Source organism: Oryzias latipes, chromosome 13, assembly GCF_002234675.1.
Source record: "Oryzias latipes chromosome 13, ASM223467v1".
Classification (NCBI taxonomy): domain Eukaryota; kingdom Metazoa; phylum Chordata; class Actinopteri; order Beloniformes; family Adrianichthyidae; genus Oryzias; species Oryzias latipes.
The window spans coordinates 12,613,703-12,634,641 of NC_019871.2; the positions used below are offsets into that span (position 1 = coordinate 12,613,703).

A 20,939-nucleotide genomic window follows, 5' to 3' on the forward strand; every position below is an offset into this window, starting at 1 on the left:
AAAGCAAATTAAGCAATAAAGCAGTTAATTACATAAATTTTAGCTTGATATGTGAGATTTAGAAGATCTGTTGTTCTTCAAATATCTATGGCACAAGTCGTACCACAGAAAAACGTGTTCTGTTAAAGCTATATTTCTCCAAAAGTTTATTTCAGATCCAAAGTGACTTTCTCTGCTGATGCACAAGATCCTAAACTATGTACAGATAATTTACTTAGGGGCATGACAGTATAGTTCCCTTCCTCTCCCTTACCTACTCCCTTCCCCTGTTTTTGGGTGAAAAATTAATTTGTTTTCATTCTTACAAACGGCCAAAAAACAGCATAAAATGTGTGTTCATGTTTGAGATAGTTTGACCACAATTCTGATTGGTGTGTTTACTGTAATCACGTTCCCTCTGTTCTTGGGAACTTAACACTTGGCCTGCTTGCAGAGGTGTTCCATGGCTTGATTCCTAAACTTTAGAATGGTGGGTTTGTTCAATGAATTTGAAACATGACAGAAAACAAAATCATGTCAATGATTATTGTACATATGTAAATATGTTTAATTTTTATCAACCCATTCAAGTCAATTGAAAACAGACATTACTTTACAATCGAAACTGGTGCTTTTAACCCTTGTGCTATCCTATGGGACCAAGACGACCATTGACGTGTTCTCCCTTCCATGACAAAGGTGGATAACCCTTGTGCTATCTTAGATGACCCCACCCTTGCATTGACGTGTTCTCCCTTCCATGACAAAGGTGGATAAAGGTGGAAAGGATTTCATGTAATCCATGGACACCAGTGAAGATCACAAATCATTGAAGAAAAAAGTTCAGCGCACTGTCTAGGGGGTCTAAATGACCTCACTCCCAATTTAAAAGTGCCTAGGATAGCACAAGGGTTAAAGCTTGTGTTTGGAATATGGGAGAAAGCCAGAGTGCTTGGAGAAAACCAACACATGCACAGGGAGGACATTCAAACTCCTCACAGAAAGGACCATTATGCAATAATGGGCTACCTACCCATTTTATATAAGAGCAAAATGTGACTTATCATTGTCCACATTGCAACAAAAATGTTCAAACATAATGACAAAATGGTTCATCTGGTCTGGAGCTGAAGTAGGGTATCTGCTTGACCTGCCATGAATGTGCAGTGTAAACAGGCTTCAATGTCTCACTCTTGACAGTATCAGAAAAGATCACCGCCTTTTGTTATAGTGTAGGAATTGAGCTCATACATGCATGCTAAAGAAACATGTTGGGTGCAGCCAGTAATGTTCAGCAATTTGTCAGTTATTTGTGTGGACTGATACAGATGGTGCTGCAAAGAATTACTCTGCACCAATGTTCATTTGTGAAAAGATTGGTGCCCACGTTAAAAATAAAACGAAATTCCTTCGATCAAGAACAGTGTAGATGGGAGCTTTCAAACTTGCCAAACAAAGAAGAGACCAATCAAAGAGATGTGGTGTGGATCCGACCAGAAATACATGGAAATTGGTCAGACTTTTATTATTATGGCCCGCAGCAGCAGTCACTGACTGCAAGGACCATATTGTTTTCGCAGTTGGAACGACTTCGCCGTCTTTCAGCTAGAATTTGACCCCCGCCGCATGCTCGAAAAGTCACCAAAACGTGCACACACCTGGGATAAATTGCGAATGAATTTTCCCCAAAGTCAACGTCACCCCCCCGAAGACGATGACATCACGGCCAGCGATCCCGTCTAAAAAATGAATGGGCGAATATCGCGTATGGGGCCGAACAAAATGTACTTCAGAATACAGTTGCGAAACTCAAACACACGTGTTGGGGATATCCCAAAGAAGTTTTGAAATCATTACGGGACGGCCACACGACCTACAGCCTGGCGGCCATTTTGTGGCGAACTCTGAGAATTGGCGATTTTTGTGTTTTCCCATGATATGGGAAAACGACACTTTTGTTTGAGCGATTTTCACGCAATTGCACACACTTGCTGCCAGCTCCAGTCTACAAACAACACAGAAGTGTCGTTGACCTTTGACTTTGGGAAAAGGCCGCCATCCTGCATTTTAAAATACAGCCCCTTTAGCGCCACATTCAAACGAAAACTCGTCCTAGGGATTTTTTGCCATTGTCTCGTAACTTCTTAGGCATCCATAGCAAGGTGATGCGGACAAAATGTTGGAATTAGAAGTTGTAGATTTTGAACGGCGTGCGCGTGGCGGATTCACAACCGTTGCCGTCTCAGCTAGCTCGCACATTTTTTATCGGGATGTCGTAAAGAGGAAATTTGCAATTCCCTGGCACACGCTGAACAAAACGATGACACGCACGACAAGATCGATAAAGGAATGTGGGCGTGATAAGCAAAAAACCGTCGCAAAAAAATGTGCCGACTCGGCAAAAAAAAAAGAAATCTGCATTTTTTTTTAAGAATCGGCTAACGAAACACAGATAACTTTGTCGGGGATATCCAAACAAAATTTTGAAAGAATTACGTGAAGGCGACACGACCTACGGTTTGGCGGCCATTTTGTGCCAAAATCTGCCATTTTGAGATTTTCGCGTTTTTACACAATATGGAAAAAGGAACTTTTTTTCGAGCGATTTTCATGAAATTTTGACTCGCGTCTCCCTAGCCTAAGTCTACACAAAGCTCTGGAGTTTCGTCCACCTTTGACCTCGGGAAAAGGCCGCCATCTTGAATTATCTATAAAAAACACCTTGATTGGCGGATTCAAACGTAAACTCGTCGTTGGAATTTTCAACGATCGTCTGGAAACTTTTTGGGCATAAATGGCAAGCTACTGTGGAAAAAATGTTGGAATTAGAAGTTGTATATTTTGAACGGCGTGCGCGTGTCGAGCTAGCAAAGTGGCGCACTGTTGTAACTCCCATGCCTTTCATTGGAATACAGTGAAAATTGAATGCATGCATCCATAGCAGGAACTGAACACAATTAAAAACACCGGACATGGACATATAAGGAATGTGGGCGTGGTTAGCATGACACGACTGTTGCTAAGGACAACAAAAAGTTTATTTTTGCCGAATCGTCTGAAACTAACATCAATCTGGTCGTCATCAAAAGGCGACCAAGAACAAAATGGTTGCTATGGAGATAAAATCAACAGAACAGCCGCCATTTTGAAAAAATGGGGATTTTTTATCAACTTCTGACATGTAGCTCTCACCAATGGAGCATCGTGTTTTTCTGAGTTAGTTGATGATGCTGATCGCTATGCTAGCACTTTTAGCCACATTAGCATAGCTAGCATAGTTAGCATAATTATCATTTTAGATAATGTGTTTTTCTGAGTCAGTTGATGATACTGATAGCAATGCTAGCTCTTTTAGCCACATTAGCATAGCTAGCATAGTTAGCATAATTAGCATTTTAAGAAATGTGTTTTCCTTAGTCAGTTGATGATGCTGAGCGCAATGCTAGCACTTTTAGCCACATTAGCATAGGAAGCATAGTTAGCATAATTAGCAATTGCAGTTTTGACTAGCCTTTATCAAAAGTAGGCAGTGAGGGCAGTGAGGGCGGTGAAGGCGGCGGTGGTGCGTACAGTTGGGCGTGGAAGGCGGGTTGCGTCTGCGGGCCATACAACGCCGCTTGCGGCTTTAATTATTATTATTTTTTGTGCTCTCATTGGAATTTAATAAAGCACATTTTGATTCAATAAAATATTTAAGGCATGATTACTGTGAACTACAAAAACATAGTGTCAAAGTTACATCAGTTGAGCAAAAAAACTAAAGAAAACATGTAAAATATCACTTGACTCTGTGCATTCCATATGTACTTGGTTACAGCTGCAGGTTAACCTAGAGTTTAAAAACAACTTTCATTAAAATGTCTTACAGGTTTGACAGCCTTTAAGGGGTTTCAAAAGTTGGGATATTTTTGTTGTTTATTATGATCCTCCCTTACCCATCATATATTTTTTTGTGTTTTTGTCAGGTTTGAGTAGGATGACATAGCATTTTGGGATGAAAATACAAATCAGTAGTCCAAAACTGGAAGCAAGGATGGCAAAGATCTCCACGGCAACGCCGAACTTCCCTGGAGAGCTGACGTATGCTGGGATGAACGTGATCCAAACTGCACAGAATATCAGCATGCTGAATGTAATAAATTTGGCTTCGTTGAAATTATCGGGCAGTTTCCGAGCCAAAAACGCAGAAATGAAGCACAAGACAGCCAGAAGACCTATATACCCAAGTCCAGCCCAGAACCCTAACTCTGAGCCAAGAGCACACTCCAAGATGATTTTATCTCTAAACTCTTGAACATTTTTAAAAGGGAAAGGGGGGGAAATGGTTAACCAGAGGATACAGATAATAACTTGAATAAGAGTGAGTCCCAGAACGCTGAGTCTCTGCTGTGTAGGTCCAAACCACTTCATCATGTTTCCACCAGGAAGTCTGGCTTTAAAAGCCATCAGGACAACTATTGTCTTCCCCAGAACACAAGAGATGCAGAGAACAAACGTGATGGCAAAAGCAGTGTGCCGCAGCTGGCAGGTCCACTCAGAGGGCCGGCCGATGAAGGTCAGAGAGCACAGGAAACACAGAATGAGAGAGAAGAGCAGTAGGAAGCTCAGCTCAGAGTTATTTGCCCTCACCAGAGGAGTTTTCCTGTGCCTGAAGAAAATGAACGCTACAATGGCTGTCAAGCACGTTCCAAATAAAGAGGCAGCAGTGAGCAGTGCCCCCATTATTTCCTCATAAGACAGGAACACAGACTCTTTATCTAAGCAGGAATCTCGTCTTTCATTTGGCCAGGCCTCTTCAGGGCATTTTACACATGTGATGGAATCTGTAATGTCATTTTGAAGAAAAATATATTTTATAAGTCAGAAATCGTACTTTTATCGCTGCATATAATCACTATCAACATGCTGTTTAAAATGCATTTTCTACCAATCACCAAATCTAAGGGAATTATACCCCAGGACGTAAATAGCAAATGTGTTTGTTTTCCTGTGTTTTTTTTTAATTTTTTATTATTCTTAATGTCTGTGAAGAGTATCCCTGTTGTGGTTTACTACGCTAGGTAAAACTACTTTCTGGAATCACACTTAATGGGTTGATGAATGTCAAATGCACTTTAGAAGAAATTTGGGCTTAAATTGTTCTTGCATTTCAAATAATTTCTGTACAAGACCTGAGCACTTAAGTCACTTAAATCTTAGTTTCTTTTTTTTTTTTTTTTTTAACATGATGGTATTGCATGACTACTCATCCTGTCAGCATCCCTGAGACTCAAAAGAAAAGGCCTGTGTCTCACTTAAGAACCCTTGTAACATTTTTTGGTAACATATATTTAAGTCAGCTTTCATAAGTTGAGGTATAACCATAAACGTGTGTCAAGCTAAATGATATTCTTGTTTACTTCTTTTCGGAAGTACATCAATATTATATATTAAATATATAGTACTAGACCTGTGCTGTTGCTTATTTCTCCATCTGGACATCGAATGCAATCATAGCAGCAAACAGGCTTTCCTTTTTGGAGAACCTTGCGTGTTCCTGGGGGACACTTTTCACTGCAAACCGACACCGGAACCTGCATAGAACACAGTGTTAAAGAAAAATAGAAAACACCTTCCTAATAATTTTCTGAAGTTCATACAGTCATAAAATAACTTTTTTTCCAAACCTCTAATGAGTTCTTTGCCCAAATTAAAGACTCATCTTGTAGATTCAACTGTTTGTCTGCAGATAATGATGCATCATAGAGACCCACTTTGACAAAGTCCACAATGCCATTTTCTCTCGGCTGCCAATTTATAATCTCATATTTTGCAGCTGGATCTCCGTTTTCATTGAAATAGACCTCATCTCCTTCTTTTGTTTTGAATCTAATCTTTTGTATGTACTTTAAAATCTGTGACAATAAGCAATAAATGTGTCACTCATTGCTAATACATTACTGAAATATCAAAGACAATGTTATCATGTTTCTTTGAATTGCTTAATACAGTTTATATGTTCACTTTTTACTACCTCTAGTGGCTGCAGCTGCACACCATTGTCACACGTTTCGTTACATTTTAGAATCATATGCAGAGCGTGGGCTACAGCATACACTCCTTTATAGACGTTGTTGAAAATGGGCATTAGGGACATGTCTGTGAAACTGTTTTTCACTCCGGCCACATCTTCTCGTCCGGTACATTCTCCATGAATTTCTACAGCCGACTTTGACTGTTTGAACTCACAGCTAAACATTGCCTCCCAGAACTCTACGAACAAGTCATTACTGGATGAATTGAGGGGTGTAACATCAAGCATAAACTCTTTGAGGCCGCTGACATGAGCTTTGGGAATGGACAGACCTATAGCTCCATCCAGAATGTGAGTCTGATCCACCGCAGCAATCTGAGAATCAAAGATCCAGGACTCACTTCCGACCCACTGATACCCTGATATGTTATGGTTTGACAACTCCTTAATAAGCACATCCATGTCCATGTGAGAGAGGAAGGCAACAATCACCTTTGAGGTGGATGCCTTAATCAGATCAATTATTTTCTGAATCTTATCTGGGGGATCTGTTCGAAAGAAAGGCACAGAATATTCCAGACAAATGCCCAACTGTTCAGCAGTCTCTGTGAATGTAACCATGCCATTGTTGCCATAGTCATCATTGGTTCTAATCGCTCCAACCCACATCCAGCCGAAGTGCTTGACCAGTTGGGCGAGGGCTCTGCTCTGGAAGTAATCACTGGGTATTGTTCTGAGAAAGGATGGGTACTTCGTTTTATCACTGAGACAAGCACATGTAGAAAAGTGACTAATCTGTAATCAGAAAATAAAAATATTGAAACGTTGAAACAAAGACAACAAATTTAGAAACATTTGAATGTGAACCTGAATCACTAGTAACTGCACCCACCAGTGGGATCGAAAATGGTCCGATGACTGTAGCAATCGCTGAGCTCGGAGAAGATGACGTTTCTCCCATTATGGCCTGCACTTGTGCAGGTTTGATGCAGGAAGCTTTTGACATCACAGTCTTGGTGTCACTCCCACTGGCCAAGTTTAGAGCAACTTTTACACTTCTGGCTATGGAACCACAAGTGTCATAAACCTTGTATCCCAGAGTTATACCCGGCAGCAGCTCTGTACTGTTGTTGATCTCCTCAATGGCAAAAAGCATGGTTTGGGCAAATTGGAATTCTCTGAAATTCAAACTTTATTCAGACATTTAAAAATAACATGCAATCAAATGTATCTGGCAATTTCAATACTGCAGAGATAAGACATTTCTGTGACACGATTTACCTGGTGCATTGCAGTGGCAAGGGATTTTGCTTGTATGTATTCTCTCTGTTTATCCAGCTGCTGTGAAATGAAAAAATACCTCCCAGCAAAATGTCCCCCTCTTTGGATAGTTGAGGATTGTCCAGGTCTCCTCTTTGTGTGCACTCTGTTTCCGCAGATTGAGAGAAAGACACCAACAACAACAATTGCAAAAATGCACACCCCTGCTCTGGCCATTTCTGTGAACACATTTTCCTGTTTTAAGAAAACTTCATTGAACGATGGCTGCCTGGAAGACAAGAACTTGTGAATTCTTTTTTGAGGTAATGTGTAGTATTATAGTGATATTAAGTCTCTATGGAGCTACAAGGTGGGGCAAGAGGAGGGACATGGTGACAGGTCATAGTATGATTTTTTTTCTATTTGCTTAATTTACTTTAAACTTTTGGCAGTTATTGTACTTTAGAATCGATCTATTTAGACAGCGTAAATGCAAACTTTTAATTTAAAGTTTTTTATCCTTTTCATGAACAAAATTTCAAGGTAAAACAAACATTCTATCATCAATATATGTTTTTAAGGAGAAAAAAAAAGTAAATAGAAATATGCACAACATAAGGTTTTGTAAAAAGGGGTGGGATCATACACTATTTTTCTTCTACCCACTAATTTTTCAAGCATATTGTTTTGTTTTATCTGTCTATTTTTAACTCTTGTGCCTATTTTCATTTCGTGTTTGAAAAATAAAAGTAACTATGAGTGCTTATTAAAACATGCAAAACCACTAGACTTATATGATTCATTTATTAAATTGTCTTAGTTTTAGCCTATGAGAGTAAACTACATCCATATATAATTATAATATATTACCTTTGGCAAACTAAAGAACTGTTTTTTTTATTAAATATGAGCTATTTTCGCAGTTCATTTTCTCCCCCGGAGGTAAGACGAATCAAACACTCTAAAGCTCCGCTTTTCGCCCCTTGTGGGTGCCGTCCATTTCATGACATCAACCTAGAGTCAGCCTCGGCGGCGTGTTTGTGTTTCATCCACAAAAGCAAACATTATCTGAACCTTTGCAAAGACGGATGTGCATGTTGTGGAGCCTTACAAAGCTATTTTGCAGATCACTCCGAGCTCGATGAAGAAAAGGTGGGTGTATGCGTTAGCCTGGAGACGGTGCTGGCAGCGCAGACTTTTCCTGGAAGGGGCAGTTTTTCACTTATCTGCATCACAATGACAGAACCCGCTCGTTTTCATGGATTTGGATGGGCCGGTGCTCAGAGAGCCGATTTTTAGAGTAATACTCAGAAATGCGTGAATGGATTAAAAAAACGCTTTAGGGTTGTTTTATTGAGGAATGAATATTATAATACACTTAACAGCTCAAAAAGTTTAATTTAACCAAATTAAAAAGAAAATAATCAAAATGTCAAAATCACGATAAAATAAAACGTTTTATCACCAAAGTGATGCTGTTTACTGTCATGTCTTCACCCTCCTTAAAATGTTCTTTACTTTTAATTATAGGGGGCTTTTTTCCTTACAATGTTTAGAATTTTTGCTGTGGAGTTTCGCTAGAAGAAGGGCACTGATGCTTTAGGATCAAAAACTTCAGGGTACTTGAAATATTGTGGAATACTGTATATATTGATGTGTTACCAGGTTGATAAGTCCTCAGAATTGGTGTAATCCCTTTGTCTTTACTTTAAAGAATGAGTGTTCATAAAAGAAAGGCTGTTTTTTGGATTTTAAACAAGTAAAACGATAACAATTTGGCTACTCACTGCAGTCATTTTTTTAAATTCTTGCAGAATAGATATAATAATTTTGGCTTAAGGTTTGCGCAATATGCAGGATATACTTAGTTCTGTAAAAATAAAAAAAACATGTTTTTCAATGGGTAAACATCATGTTTCTATACACAACAAACACACAATTATGGATGTCCAATGTTCCAAATTTATTTACAAGTTTTTGATACTGGCATACATGCAAATTTCACATACATGCAAAAAGAAAAGCATATTCTGTTTTAACTAGAAAAAAAAACTCATTTATGCAATGGGATGTTAACATGTTTAATTATTTAAAAAAAAGTGCATATCTGTGCAAAACATTTTTTATATTCCTAAATTACCCAATAGATTTTTTAATCTGACACTAGTCACAGACATGTTTTTCCCTTACTAAAGCCTAAACAAAACAAAAAAGTATTGATTCAGCTGTAGCAACATTGCATATACAGTATTTTAAATAGCTTTTGTCTCTTTACCCATTAAATGTTTCTTTGTATTCTTCTCAGGTTTAAATAAAATGATGTAGCACTTTGGGAAAAAAATACAGCAGAGCATCCCATAACTTGAAGCCAGGATTGCAAAGATCTCCACTGCTACAGTAAACTTTCCCGGAGAGCTGACGTAAGCTGGAATGAAGGTGAGCCACACAGCACAAAATATCAACATGCTAAATGTGATAAACTTAGCTTCGTTGAAATTATTAGGCAGCTTCCGGGCCATAAAGGCTAGTCCAAAGCATAGCAGAGATAGAACCCCAATATAACCTAATACAGCCCAGAACCCCAATGACGATCCATGAGAACACTCCAATATAACTTTGTCTTTGTAATATTTAACATTTTTGTGTGGATATGGAGGATTGATTGTTAGCCACATAATGCAAATTAAGACCTGGATGATGGTGAAAGTCAGGACGCTGACCCTCTGTTGCACAGGTCCAAACCATTTGATTACGTTACTTCCTGGGACTGTAGCATTGAAGGCCATTAAAACAACAATTGTTTTTCCCAGGACGCACGACATGCAGAGCACAAAGATGATGCCGAAGGTGGAGTGTCGCAGCATGCAAGACCACTTAGTGGGCCGGCTAATGAAGGTCAAAGGGCAGAGGAAACACAAGCTTAAGGAGAACAACAGCAAGAAACTCAGCTCAGAGTTATTTGCTTTGACCATAGGAGTTTTTCTGTGGTGGTAAAATATTACAGCCACAATCATCGCAAGGCATGCACCAAAGATAGAGAAGGCAACCAGCAGTATACCCATTAACTCGGTGAAGGTGAGGAATTCAATAGCTTTCAAGTCACAACTAGTCCTCTCTTCACTGGATTTGTACTCAGGGTGGCATTTATGACAGTTCACAGCATCTGCAAGGATAAATAAGCGGTACACATTACACATTTTTAGACATGCCGAAGAAGTGCTGGCCGGAATTTTGCCCAGCAGAAACGCAACGAGCAGCAGGGTAAAGACTACGAATCCTGCAGTCTCACTTGTACTGTTGCTGAACTCCCCCTCAGCGCAGGGGATGCAGTCAAAGCAGCAGATAGGTTTGCCTTTAATGAAAGTCCGAAAAGTTCCAGGCAAACAGCTCTCACTGCAAATCGACTTTGGCACCTGTATTGATAAAATGAAAGCAAAATAAATTGTTCTACTAAAATCATACTTTTTGTAATTCAGCTAAACTATATGTTCTCTTAATGTGAGTTAAAGAATGTGCAATTCAGTTACGTTTTTACCTCATGGTTCTCTCCAGCCCAAACAGCACTCACACCTGGGTTGATGTCAAACTGTTGACCTTCAGGCCGGGAGGCATCATAGTAACCAATGGTTTGGAACCGTGTTTGCCCTGTTTCATCTATCTGCCAGTTTACCAGAGCATAACGTGCTACAGGGTCTCCCAAATCATCAAAGAACACATTCTCACCAGTGTCAGCGGTGAAACGTATCCGTGACAGGTAATACAATACCTGCAGAAAAACAGACGTGTTACAAGAGTCTTAACAATTTAGGTAAGGGGGCAGTGTTGTCTTTTACCTGCCACGGCTGTATATTTTTCCTATCAGCACAAGATTTATTATCAAATGGCCCCTGTCCATTTTCACAGTTGATTAGCAGGTTCAGAGCGTGAGCAATGGCATATGTGGCCTTGTAAACATTGTTCAGTAGGCTGGTATCTGACACATCTGTGAAAGGCAGGTTAATGTTCCTTAGAGTCTCTATCCCATTACATGGTGCTACATAATCCTGAGCATGAGCCTCTGTTTTGTAGTTCAGGGTGCAGTTGAATACCATCTCCCATAACTCCACAAGCCCCTGATTTCCTTCTGTAATTGAGGGCTTACTGTTTCTTAGGAACTCCTGTAATCCAGGGATGGGAGAACTTAATGCTGCAAAGCCAACTGCTCCTTGGACCACAGCATAGTTCATCGGAGTGGCAATTTGTCGATATGTAATCCACCCTTCACTTCCTACCCACTGCAGGCCAGTTACACTCTGAGCATGCAGCTCTTTGAAAAGTATGTCAAGGTCTGTGCCGTCTGCAAATGCCACTATTACCTTAGAAGTGGATTTTTTGATAATATTCACTACTTCTAAGAAGTGCTTCCTGGGATCAGTTCTGTAAATGGCTACAGAGTACTCAACACACACGCCCTCCTTTTTTGCAGAGTCGAGAAAAGTGGCCATCCCACCATTTCCATAATCATTATTTGTTCTTATGGCTCCCACCCAAGACCAGCCGAAATGTTTCACAAGCTTTGCGAGGGCTTTGCTTTGAAAAATGTCATTGGGGATGGTTCTGAAGAAAGAAGGGTATTCTCTTCTGTTACTAAGACATGCACAAGTGGCTGAATGGCTTATCTAAAAGACAAGGAACATAGGAGAAATGCAACATTGTCAGATTTTAAACTCATCACTATAAAATGTGTACAATTTCTGATTGAAATGTGATCTGTGATAAGAAGAGAAGTTCGTCTATAACACTCACCACAGGTATATGGAAGGGTCCTAGTGTACGTGCTATGCCTATTGTGGAGGTGGAAGTGGTATCCCCAATGACAGCATGCACGCTGGAGGGTTTATCACAGCTGCTTTTCTCCCCTTTGTACATATTCATGAGACTTAACGATGCCCTGATGGACAAGGGGATACTGGGGCAAGAATCAAATATTCTGTAACCAAGTGTCACATCTGGTAAAAGCTCTGAGCTGTTGTTTATTTTCTCTATGGCAAACATCATGGTGTATGCATACTGAAGTTCACCTTGGTCCAGCCTTAAAAAAGAGAAAAAAAGGTTTATTCTGGTAAAAGATAAAAACACACAAAAAGTATGTAAGCGTGTAAATGATGTAAAAAAGGGAATATACATCATTTACATGCATTTTAATCACTCTCTTACCCTTTACACTGGATTGAACCTGGGTTGAGTTCAAGAGTTGAACTCGCTGTGACTGGGCTTTGGTGAAAAGAAAAAATTCCTCCAATAGTAATGTCTCCTTCCTTGAAAAATGAAGACAGTTCTTTGGTCCCATACGTTTGACACGTAGGTTTTCCTTCTCTCACAGCCACAAGAAAAAAAAGGAGCAGGTCTGCTATCAGCAGCATTGTACCTCTCCTAATGTCCGCAGTTTTAAGATTAACACTGCAAAGTCTTATCATATTATAGGAGCTTCACATCAAAAGGCCACCAGGTCTTCCACCAATGGCAGTGTTTGATTGTGAGTGACAGAAGAAAGGCCCTATTACACGCTTACAAGTACTACCCATTAAAATCCCTGCTTTTACCACAATATTAATATGTAATAAAACATAATATTTAGATTGTAAGAGTTTTTTACATATTCATTTGCAAGTTCAGAATTATATCTTGTAAGTCTATTTTTTTTCTTTTGAATTTTCTTTAAGTTTTTATTTAGTAATCATAGCACTTTCCGTAACCCTTGTGCTATCCTAGGCACTTTAACATTGGAAGTTGGGTCATCTAGACCCACTAGACAGTGTGCTGAACCTTTTTTCTTCAATGATTTGTGATCCTCACTGGTGTCCATGGATTACATGAAATCTTTCCACTTTTATCCACCTTTTTCATGGTAGGGAGAACACATCAATATAAGGGTGGGGTCATCTAAGATAGCACTTAAAGGGATGTCTGTCTATTAATAAAGCAAATGTATTCAAACCTCACATCCGTCTGTCCTGCATTTGTCTCCAGCATCACACAACCAACAAAACATTTCAGAAAATGCCAACAATTTAATTTGATGTTTTTGCTTACGACGGAGTTTTAGGGCCACGGTGAGGAAAAAAAATTTTGGCCAACATGACGAGATTAAAGTCGTCATGTCGACTTTAATCTCGCCATGACGAGAAAAAACTCGACACAAAGTTTCGAGAAAAAACTCGTCTTGTCGAGATAAAAGTCGAAATAAAGTTTCGAGATTAAAGTCGCAATATTGCGCGAGAGCAGTGAAGCTGAGTCTTTCAGGAGTATTCAGTGTTATGGCTGTTAGTGAGCTAGTGGCTTTGTATTTAAGAGTTTACGACAGAGTTTTATGGCCACCAAAAAAAAAGTTATTTTATTAGGAGATAAAAACTCGTAAATTTACGGGAAAAAAGTCATAGATTAACAAGGAGAAAACCCCGAAGTTGTCTGTTTATCGGAGCCTATCTTGAAGATGAAAGATGTGGAGCCTTTTGTGAAGCTTTATTTCCGGATTATAGGTTTAAAACAAAGATTCTGAACCTTTTGGCGACTCAAAATCAGATTATTGTCAGTGGAGCCGCCTTTCCGGGGTTCGGTGTATTGTTCAGTGTCAGTAAAGCGGACTTTCATCTGTAAAATAAGGAGCTCAGAGACACGTTTGGGTGTAGAGGATCGCTGCAGCCTTTATTCTCCTTTTCATTCACACACCCTGAAGTTCATCTGTCACATTACGTCATGAATCTGTCATCAGATCACCAGTGCGGAAGTAAACAGTGTTACATACGCCCACTGCTGCAGATGAAGCGTCCCGTTTGATCATTCAAAAACAAAGATGAATGAAAATAGTCTGTTATATTAGCATTACAACGTTGAAATAGGCAAAAAAGTGCTGCTCCTCAGACGGAAGCATCACACAAACATAGAGATCTGGTCCTTGGTGGAGGAAGAAAGGATTCAAGTGAACAGCTGCAGGGATACCGATGGCTTCATCATCGGGCTGCAGGGATCCTGCAAACCAACCATCAATAAATACAACTTTAATGAATCGTAAATGAATCAAATGAGCCTCCAGACATCTGGAACATTATCAATAAACATTCAGCTCACCTGTTCAACAAAGTTTAATCGGTCTTCTCTGCTGCTGCACGGTGTTCACCTGCTGCTCTGCATGCTCACTTCCACAATAATCTCGTAAATTTACGAGTTTTTTCTCTCGCGAGCAACATTGCTACTTTAATCTCGAAACTTTATTTCGACTTTTATCTCGACAAGACGAGTTTTTTCTCGAAACTTTGTGTCGAGTTTTTTCTCGTCATGGCGAGATTAAAGTCGACATGACGACTTTAATCTCGTCACGTTGGCCAGAATTTTTTTTCCTCACCGTGGCCCTAAAACTCCGTCGTATTTGCTTAACAGGTGCACGAAGACTGAAAAAACAAAAGACCAGGTGTTTTCTATGTCTTACAAAACATTGGGCAGCAACAAATAGATGTGAAAGTTCAACTAGTTAGAAGGAGATGCATTAGATTCAACAAACATTTGTCCCAATTGCTACATGTTTGAACTAAAATTATTTAAAAACAAATGTGATAAGTGTCCATTAAAAGCATGCTGATTCTAAATATAAATGCAAAGATGTGAAACACAAATGCTAAACAGGTATGCTGAACCAGCATGTCCCATACAGACTTGTCCATTTTTTGGCCGCAAACAGCCCATGTCCACCAGAAAAGGTGGTTGTGACATAAGACATAAAGAGGAACTGCTCTTTCATATCAATCACAGCCAATGATGGTGATTGCCCCCCATGGTTTCTCTGTGTGATGTTCAGACATCTTTCTCATGTTTTGACCTCAAATCACCTTCAAATTTTCTGGATAAGCTAAAGGCCTGTTCACACCGGGACGAATTTCGCCGGCGATTTTCGCCGACGTTTAACGCCTCGTGACTAAACAAAGGGCACCAATGTGAGTGTGCACACCGACGCGAAAAAACGCCACGCGTTAAAGCGTCAAAAAAAAAAAACGCCTCGGGTTCGTTTTTTTTTTTCGACGCGTCGCGTCGAAATCTACTCGACCAATGAGAATGGCGCTTTTGCACACGTGTCTGGAGCTTCTGAAGTTACAGTAAAACACAACTTGAGGGCGCTCAAACACAAAACTGCCTTGCTGAGCACACATACCAGCGAAGAAGATAGACGCCAAGTAGCGTCCACACAGCCGCGAAGCAATAATGACGGACATTCTAAAATATCCCCGAACCAAGCACCAGTTGGAGCTACTGGTGCTTGAAATATTCATGTTTTCTTTGTTTGATTCTGACAAGCGTGTAAATACTTGCTCTCTTCTTCTGAGTGAAAAGCGACTTTAAGAAGCGTAAAGTTGCGCAGCGCCACCTTGTGTACAGGAGTATTTCTGTTTTACATTAAGCGCCATCTAATGTCAGGGAATGAAATTGCATGTTCACTCCACTCATCGTCAGCAAAAATCGCCTGGGTGTGAACACAAAAAACGTGGCGAAAAACGCTGGCGAATAACGCCTGGCGAATATTCGTCCCGGTGTGTACGGGCCTTAAGAGAGGTGGCAGAAGACTCTGGGAACCTTTATCTACACATTGACCAAAAAAAGGAACCAAATTGGATCGTTTGTCTGTAAAGGTAAACCAAACTCACATTTTGTAATGTCTTGGACATTTGTAGACATCTCAAAAATCTGCTAAAATCAGCTAACCACAGTAACAAGCTACCAAAACATTTTGGTACAACTACCATAAACAATTATGATGTCTTTACTTGATCTCTCCCCATCATGTGATTTTTAGTATTTCTCTCTGGCTTCAGTAGTAAAATGTAACATTTGGGAGCAAATATACAGAAAAGCAATCCAAAGCTTGAGGCCAGAATTGCAAAGATTTCTACAGCTACAGTGAATTTTCCAGGAGAACTCACATATGCTGGGATAAATGTGACCCAGACTGCACTGAATATCAACATGCTGAATGTGATGAATTTTGCTTCATTAAAATTGTCAGGCAGCTTTCGGGCTAAAAAGGCAAGGATCAGACATAACACCGCCAGAAGTCCGATATACCCTAACACAACCCAAAACCCTATAGATGAACCTAAGTTACATTCTAGAATAATCCTTTCAGCTGCATAAATTGTATTTTTGTGTGGAAAGGGTGGAGCCAGAGCTAGCCATACAACACAAACCAACACCTGCAGAAAAGTACCACCAACAACACCCATTCTCTGATGTGAAGCCAAACACTGAGGAACTGTGTTGGCTGGTGTTCTGGCTTTAAAAGCTATCACTACTGTAATAGTTTTAGTCAGAATACATGAAATACACAAGGCAAAGGCTATGCCAAATGCTACATGGCGAAGCATGCAGGACCAGTCAGTGGGCCGGCCAATGAAGGTCAGAGAACACAAGAAACAAAAAGTCAAGGATAACAGCAAGAGGAAGCTCAGCTCAGAGTTACTGGCTTTGACCAGAGGTGTGTGACGGAACCAAAAGAAGACAAAAGACACAACAAGCGTTAGACCCGCTCCAAACAAAGAGAAAGCAGTGAGGAGGGTGCCCATTGTCTCTTCATAAGATAGGAACTCAATCACCTTTGGAACACACTTGTTATGATCTTCATTTGACCAGTACTCCAGTGGACACGGAGAACAGTCTGCAGAATCTGCATTTGAAAAAAAAATGATAAAAAGTAAGTATCATTATATTTTTTTTAATTACTTGGTTGGCATTATTTAGAACATCATCAAAAAATGTGTAAATCCATTTCAAAAGTGAAATCGTGTCATTTGTGAGATTTTTCTTTCTTTCTGAATCTTATAACCAACAAATATACAAACTCACTTGTAAACAAAGTAATTTGTAACTCAGTTTTTTTGTAGGCCCACAACAAAGGAAGGTGTGTAATTTGGATGGTGGTCAAAGCTAAGAGCCTCAAGAGCCCAATTCATGTAAATTTAATTCTAACCATTAGATCATGGAATGAGTCTGAGCTTGCACAGAAGGTTGACCTGTTAGTTGGCCCCACCTCTACAGATTGGCCATTGAAACCCAATTCCTCAAGAAGGGTGGTACTCTCTCATAGTATGGAAAGAGTATGGAGGTTGAGGGGCCATATTAAGTCCACAGTGAGAGCCATTGGGTTGTTATGGGCTTGCCTATACATTAAAGTTTACCCTGTTGAGCGAGAGCCATGTCCTCCAGCTTTACACATGTCTCTTACTATTGTCTCACTTTCAAGGCTGACTAGGAGTATAGAGTTCCTAGTTTTCTTAGAGTCTCTTGGTGATGTACTGTGGGACCTTGATTGAAACATCTAAATATGAATAAAGGACCAGTGGGCAACCCTCCAGTTCCTTTTTAAGGACAGTAAATGTTGAATTTTCAGGAGCAGTAAAATGTCATCACATTTTAAAGCAAAACTTCTCCCAAAATATAACAGCCCGTAAGTTATGAAACCACAAAATAAATTGAAGTTACCCTTTTAACTGATTTTCTGAAATAGATACACTTTTTTGATGGTATTTTCATTCCTTGATTAGGACCTTTAAATGAAAGAAACTCACTGCTTGAGTTGCTGATCTCTCCAGCTGCACAAGCGATGCAAGAAAAACAACAAATGGGTTTGCCTTTAATCACAGCCTGTCGGAAACCAGGAAGACAACTCTCACTGCAGACAGAAATCGGCCTCTGAAACAACAATGGATTTCAATCATCAGTTTTATATTTTAACATCTGCTGTTGGATAAGAAACAGTAAGACGAAAGTTCTGATCAAACCATAAAAGAAGTCAGACATTTTTTTTAAAAGCGAGTGGATATTGTAATAATAATCACTTTGATTTTCATAAAAAACTGCAACTCTATGAAATTCAAATTGGTTTAATTTCAAAGTAAATATTGACTTCATGAATCATTATAATGGATTTCTTTATTAAAACTACTTAATTTGAAGGCCATGCAACCATTTCTAATTTCTAAAATTTGGAATATCACAACTAACAGATAAGAATAATCCTAAAACATTGCAGCTGAAGCTTTTGAAGCTGTTGAGATATTTCAGCTTTCTGATTTGACACTACATATTTTTTATGTTGACAATCTGGATTGAGTACTCCTTGAAAAAGCTTAAATCTCAGATACCTGTCGAGATGCTCCAACCCATGTGATATTCATTTCCTCTATTGTAAACTGTTTCCCATTTGGAAGGGACGCATCATAGCTCCCTACTGCCACAAACACGGGTTCTCCTGCTGAGTTCCTTTGCCAGTTCACCAGCTGATAGGTTGCTGCAGGATCACCTCTTTCATCAAATGAAACTTTCTCTCCTGACTGAAGAGAAAAATTCACATCCTGGATGTGTTTGACAATCTAATGACAGAAACAAGGTGTAGAAGATGGTCATAGGATGTCAGTGTGTTTATTTAATATATATTTATATTTTTCAAAGTTAGCCTCTTACTTCCTTTGGCTGTAAAATGCTTTTCAAGGTACATGACGCGTTGACTGTTTCACTGTTTTCTCCACATTTTAACATGCTGTGCATTGCATGAGCTACAGCATATACAGCTTTGTACACATTATTGGATATTCTCAGCTCTGACACATCTGTAAAAGGATTTTTAATGTCACGTAGTCTCTCAGATCCAGAGCACTGCTTTGTTCCATGCAAACTTGACTGAAAACTGCAGCCAAAGGTTTCTTCCCAGAACTCCTTCAGTATGTGGTTCTGAGGGTCCTGACTTGGGTGAACCTGTAAAAGAAAATCCTGCAAACCTGCAATTTTTCCCTTCTTTATGGCAAAGCCTATAGAGCCAGTTAGTATTCCAGAATACCTATTTAGAGCCAAATTACTTGATGTAATCCAGGATTCACTTCCCACCCACTGTAACCCAGTAAGGTTTTGCCTCAGAGCTTCTTCAAGCAGAATATCCATTTCATCATAACCAAGGAAGGCAACTAATACTTTTGCAGTGCCTGTTTTGATCACTCTGACCACCCTCTCGACCTGTTCGTATAAACTAGTCCCTGAGATGGCCTCAGAGTATTCAACACAAATCCCTTCCTGGGGTGCAGCTTCAATGAATGTTGCCATTCCATTATTGCCATAGTCATTGTCACTTCTGACTGCACCAACCCATGTCCATCCAAAGTACTTTACCAGCTGAGCCAGTGCCCTGCTCTGATAGTAGTCACTGGGGATGGTTCTGAAGAAGGAGGGGTGCACCTTTCTGTTACTGAGACATGCACATGTGGAAAAGTGGCTGATCTGAATGAAAAAACACAATGAAAAGATGCAAAAAGATATGCAAAACGCTTCTAACCTCAATGTTACTTGTTTTTTTCTTTCAATATTCTGTTATGGCATCGAATTTATAATCACAGATAAGAAATAATAATGAAGAAATCACAAACAAATGTTAATCATATTTACCACCGGTATTTGAAAGGTCCCAGCTATTTGTGATAAGACGATCGTTGAGGAAGATTTAGAGGCTCCCACAATGGCATGAACAGTTGACTGACCAGAGCAGGTTTTTCCAAAAGTTCTTTCCTGTCCATTAATGAGACCCATGGCTGCACGTGTTGAAGAAAGTGTGGAACCACAGCTGTCAAATATTTTATAACCAACCGAGACATTTGGCAGTAAAGAGCTGCTGTTGTTGATCTCCTCAATGGCAAACATCATTGTCTGAGCAAATCGGAATTCTCTGAAGCTTATCCTGTAAAACAAAGTATGTACAATTAAATACATTTGTCCCTAGTTGAAAAAAAATGAGTTTTTTTAAACATACCTGGTGCAAATGAGAGGTTCTGGAGTTTCAGTCAGAGAAGGTGAAGACTTTGGGGTTTGGGTATAGACAGAAAACGCTCCTCCAATGGTGATGTCGCCTTTCTTCGATAACAGAGGTAACACAGGGCTTCCTAGCAGCTCACAGAGAGCTGTTTCATCTTCCGTGATGACTCCCATAGTAAGCATAAAGAGTACCATAACACAAATGCAGTCATGCATATTTCATAGGGCGGCTTACAATCACAGATCACCACTCTGCTTCCTTTTCTTTTGCCTTCTCTATAAAAAACTAAAATATCTTTCCTCTTAGAGACAGAGCTTTATACCTCTGTAGGTGATGATGACTGAGGCACTCTAATCAAATCACAGTGTGAGGGTGATGTCATCTAACTTTCCTCCCACGCTCATCAAATTTCTGTGCATAACATATTAGCGTGTTTTTCATTTTTTCCTTTGGTGATCCATGTTTTTAGTGGTCACTGCAGTAAAGTAAATCACTCTTTGAATTTGACATTTAGTTTTACGTGGAATGCCTTCCTTTATGCTTCTGAATTTAGTAATAAATTAGCTTTTCTTTTATTAACCAAGTTAAATGTTTGATTATTTATATGTGATATACACATATTAACCCTTGTGCTATCTTAGATGACCCCACCCTTGCATTGACGTGTTCTCCCTACCATGACAAAGGTGGATAAAGGTGGAAAGATTTCATGTAATCCATGGACACCAGTGAGGTTCACAAATCATTGAAGAAAAAAGGTTCAGAGCACTGTCTAGTGGGTCTAGATGACCCAACTCCCAATGTAAAAGTGCCTAGGATAGCACAAGGGTTAAACATATCAATTATTAATATTCAAATATTGTCATG

At 39.6% G+C, this 20,939-nt stretch overlaps 4 protein-coding genes across 4 annotated transcripts; all 4 read right to left on the bottom strand.

Annotated features, from left to right (window-relative positions):
- Positions 1-3,723: 3,723 nt before the first annotated feature.
- Positions 3,724-7,163, bottom strand: LOC101173565 (extracellular calcium-sensing receptor-like). Its single transcript, XM_023961671.1, has 5 exons — positions 6,885-7,163; positions 5,993-6,787; positions 5,646-5,873; positions 5,429-5,552; positions 3,724-4,802 (listed from the first exon to the last, which is right to left on the bottom strand). The coding sequence occupies exons 1-5, from the start codon at positions 7,146-7,148 to the stop codon at positions 3,898-3,900; spliced, it is 2,316 nt and encodes a 771-aa protein (XP_023817439.1). The 5' UTR covers positions 7,149-7,163; the 3' UTR covers positions 3,724-3,897.
- Positions 7,164-9,245: 2,082 nt separating this feature from the next.
- Positions 9,246-12,888, bottom strand: LOC101173802 (extracellular calcium-sensing receptor-like). Its single transcript, XM_020708219.2, has 5 exons — positions 12,449-12,888; positions 12,038-12,323; positions 11,086-11,910; positions 10,788-11,018; positions 9,246-10,665 (listed from the first exon to the last, which is right to left on the bottom strand). Exons 1-5 carry the CDS (start codon positions 12,706-12,708, stop codon positions 9,505-9,507), a joined length of 2,763 nt encoding a protein of 920 aa, XP_020563878.1. The 5' UTR covers positions 12,709-12,888; the 3' UTR covers positions 9,246-9,504.
- Positions 12,889-18,724: 5,836 nt separating this feature from the next.
- LOC111948489 (extracellular calcium-sensing receptor-like) lies at positions 18,725-19,630 on the bottom strand (the record flags this gene model as incomplete). Its single annotated transcript, XM_023961855.1, has 1 exon — positions 18,725-19,630. A coding segment is annotated over one exon (906 nt), but the record flags the coding sequence as incomplete, so codon positions are not given.
- Positions 19,630-20,429, bottom strand: LOC101174038 (extracellular calcium-sensing receptor-like). The gene is made up of 2 exons (XM_023962029.1): positions 20,070-20,429; positions 19,630-19,997 (listed from the first exon to the last, which is right to left on the bottom strand). The coding sequence occupies exons 1-2, from the start codon at positions 20,285-20,287 to the stop codon at positions 19,682-19,684; spliced, it is 534 nt and encodes a 177-aa protein (XP_023817797.1). The 5' UTR covers positions 20,288-20,429; the 3' UTR covers positions 19,630-19,681.
- Positions 20,430-20,939: the final 510 nt, after the last annotated feature.

Bases quoted from the DNA above. Each gene is read 5' to 3' on its own strand.
- LOC101173802 (XM_020708219.2), bottom strand. From the start codon at position 12,708: ATGATAAGACTTTGCAGTGTTAATCTTAAAACTGCGGACATTAGGAGA. The intron at 11,911-12,037 runs GTGAGTGTTATA...CTTGTCTTTTAG, and splicing joins GACCCTTCCATATACCTGTG to ATAAGCCATTCAGCCACTTG. The intron at 11,019-11,085 runs GTAAAAGACAAC...GTTTTTCTGCAG, and splicing joins AAAATATACAGCCGTGGCAG to GTATTGTATTACCTGTCACG.
- LOC101174038 (XM_023962029.1), bottom strand. From the start codon at position 20,287: ATGCATGACTGCATTTGTGTTATGGTACTCTTTATGCTTACTATGGGA. The intron at 19,998-20,069 runs GTATGTTTAAAA...TTTGTTTTACAG, and splicing joins GAACCTCTCATTTGCACCAG to GATAAGCTTCAGAGAATTCC.
- LOC101173565 (XM_023961671.1), bottom strand. From the start codon at position 7,148: ATGCTTTTTGCCATTGAGGAGATCAACAACAGTACAGAGCTGCTGCCG. The intron at 5,874-5,992 runs GTAGTAAAAAGT...TTATTGTCACAG, and splicing joins TGCAGCTGCAGCCACTAGAG to ATTTTAAAGTACATACAAAA. The intron at 5,553-5,645 runs GTTTGGAAAAAA...TGTTCTATGCAG, and splicing joins GGGCAAAGAACTCATTAGAG to GTTCCGGTGTCGGTTTGCAG.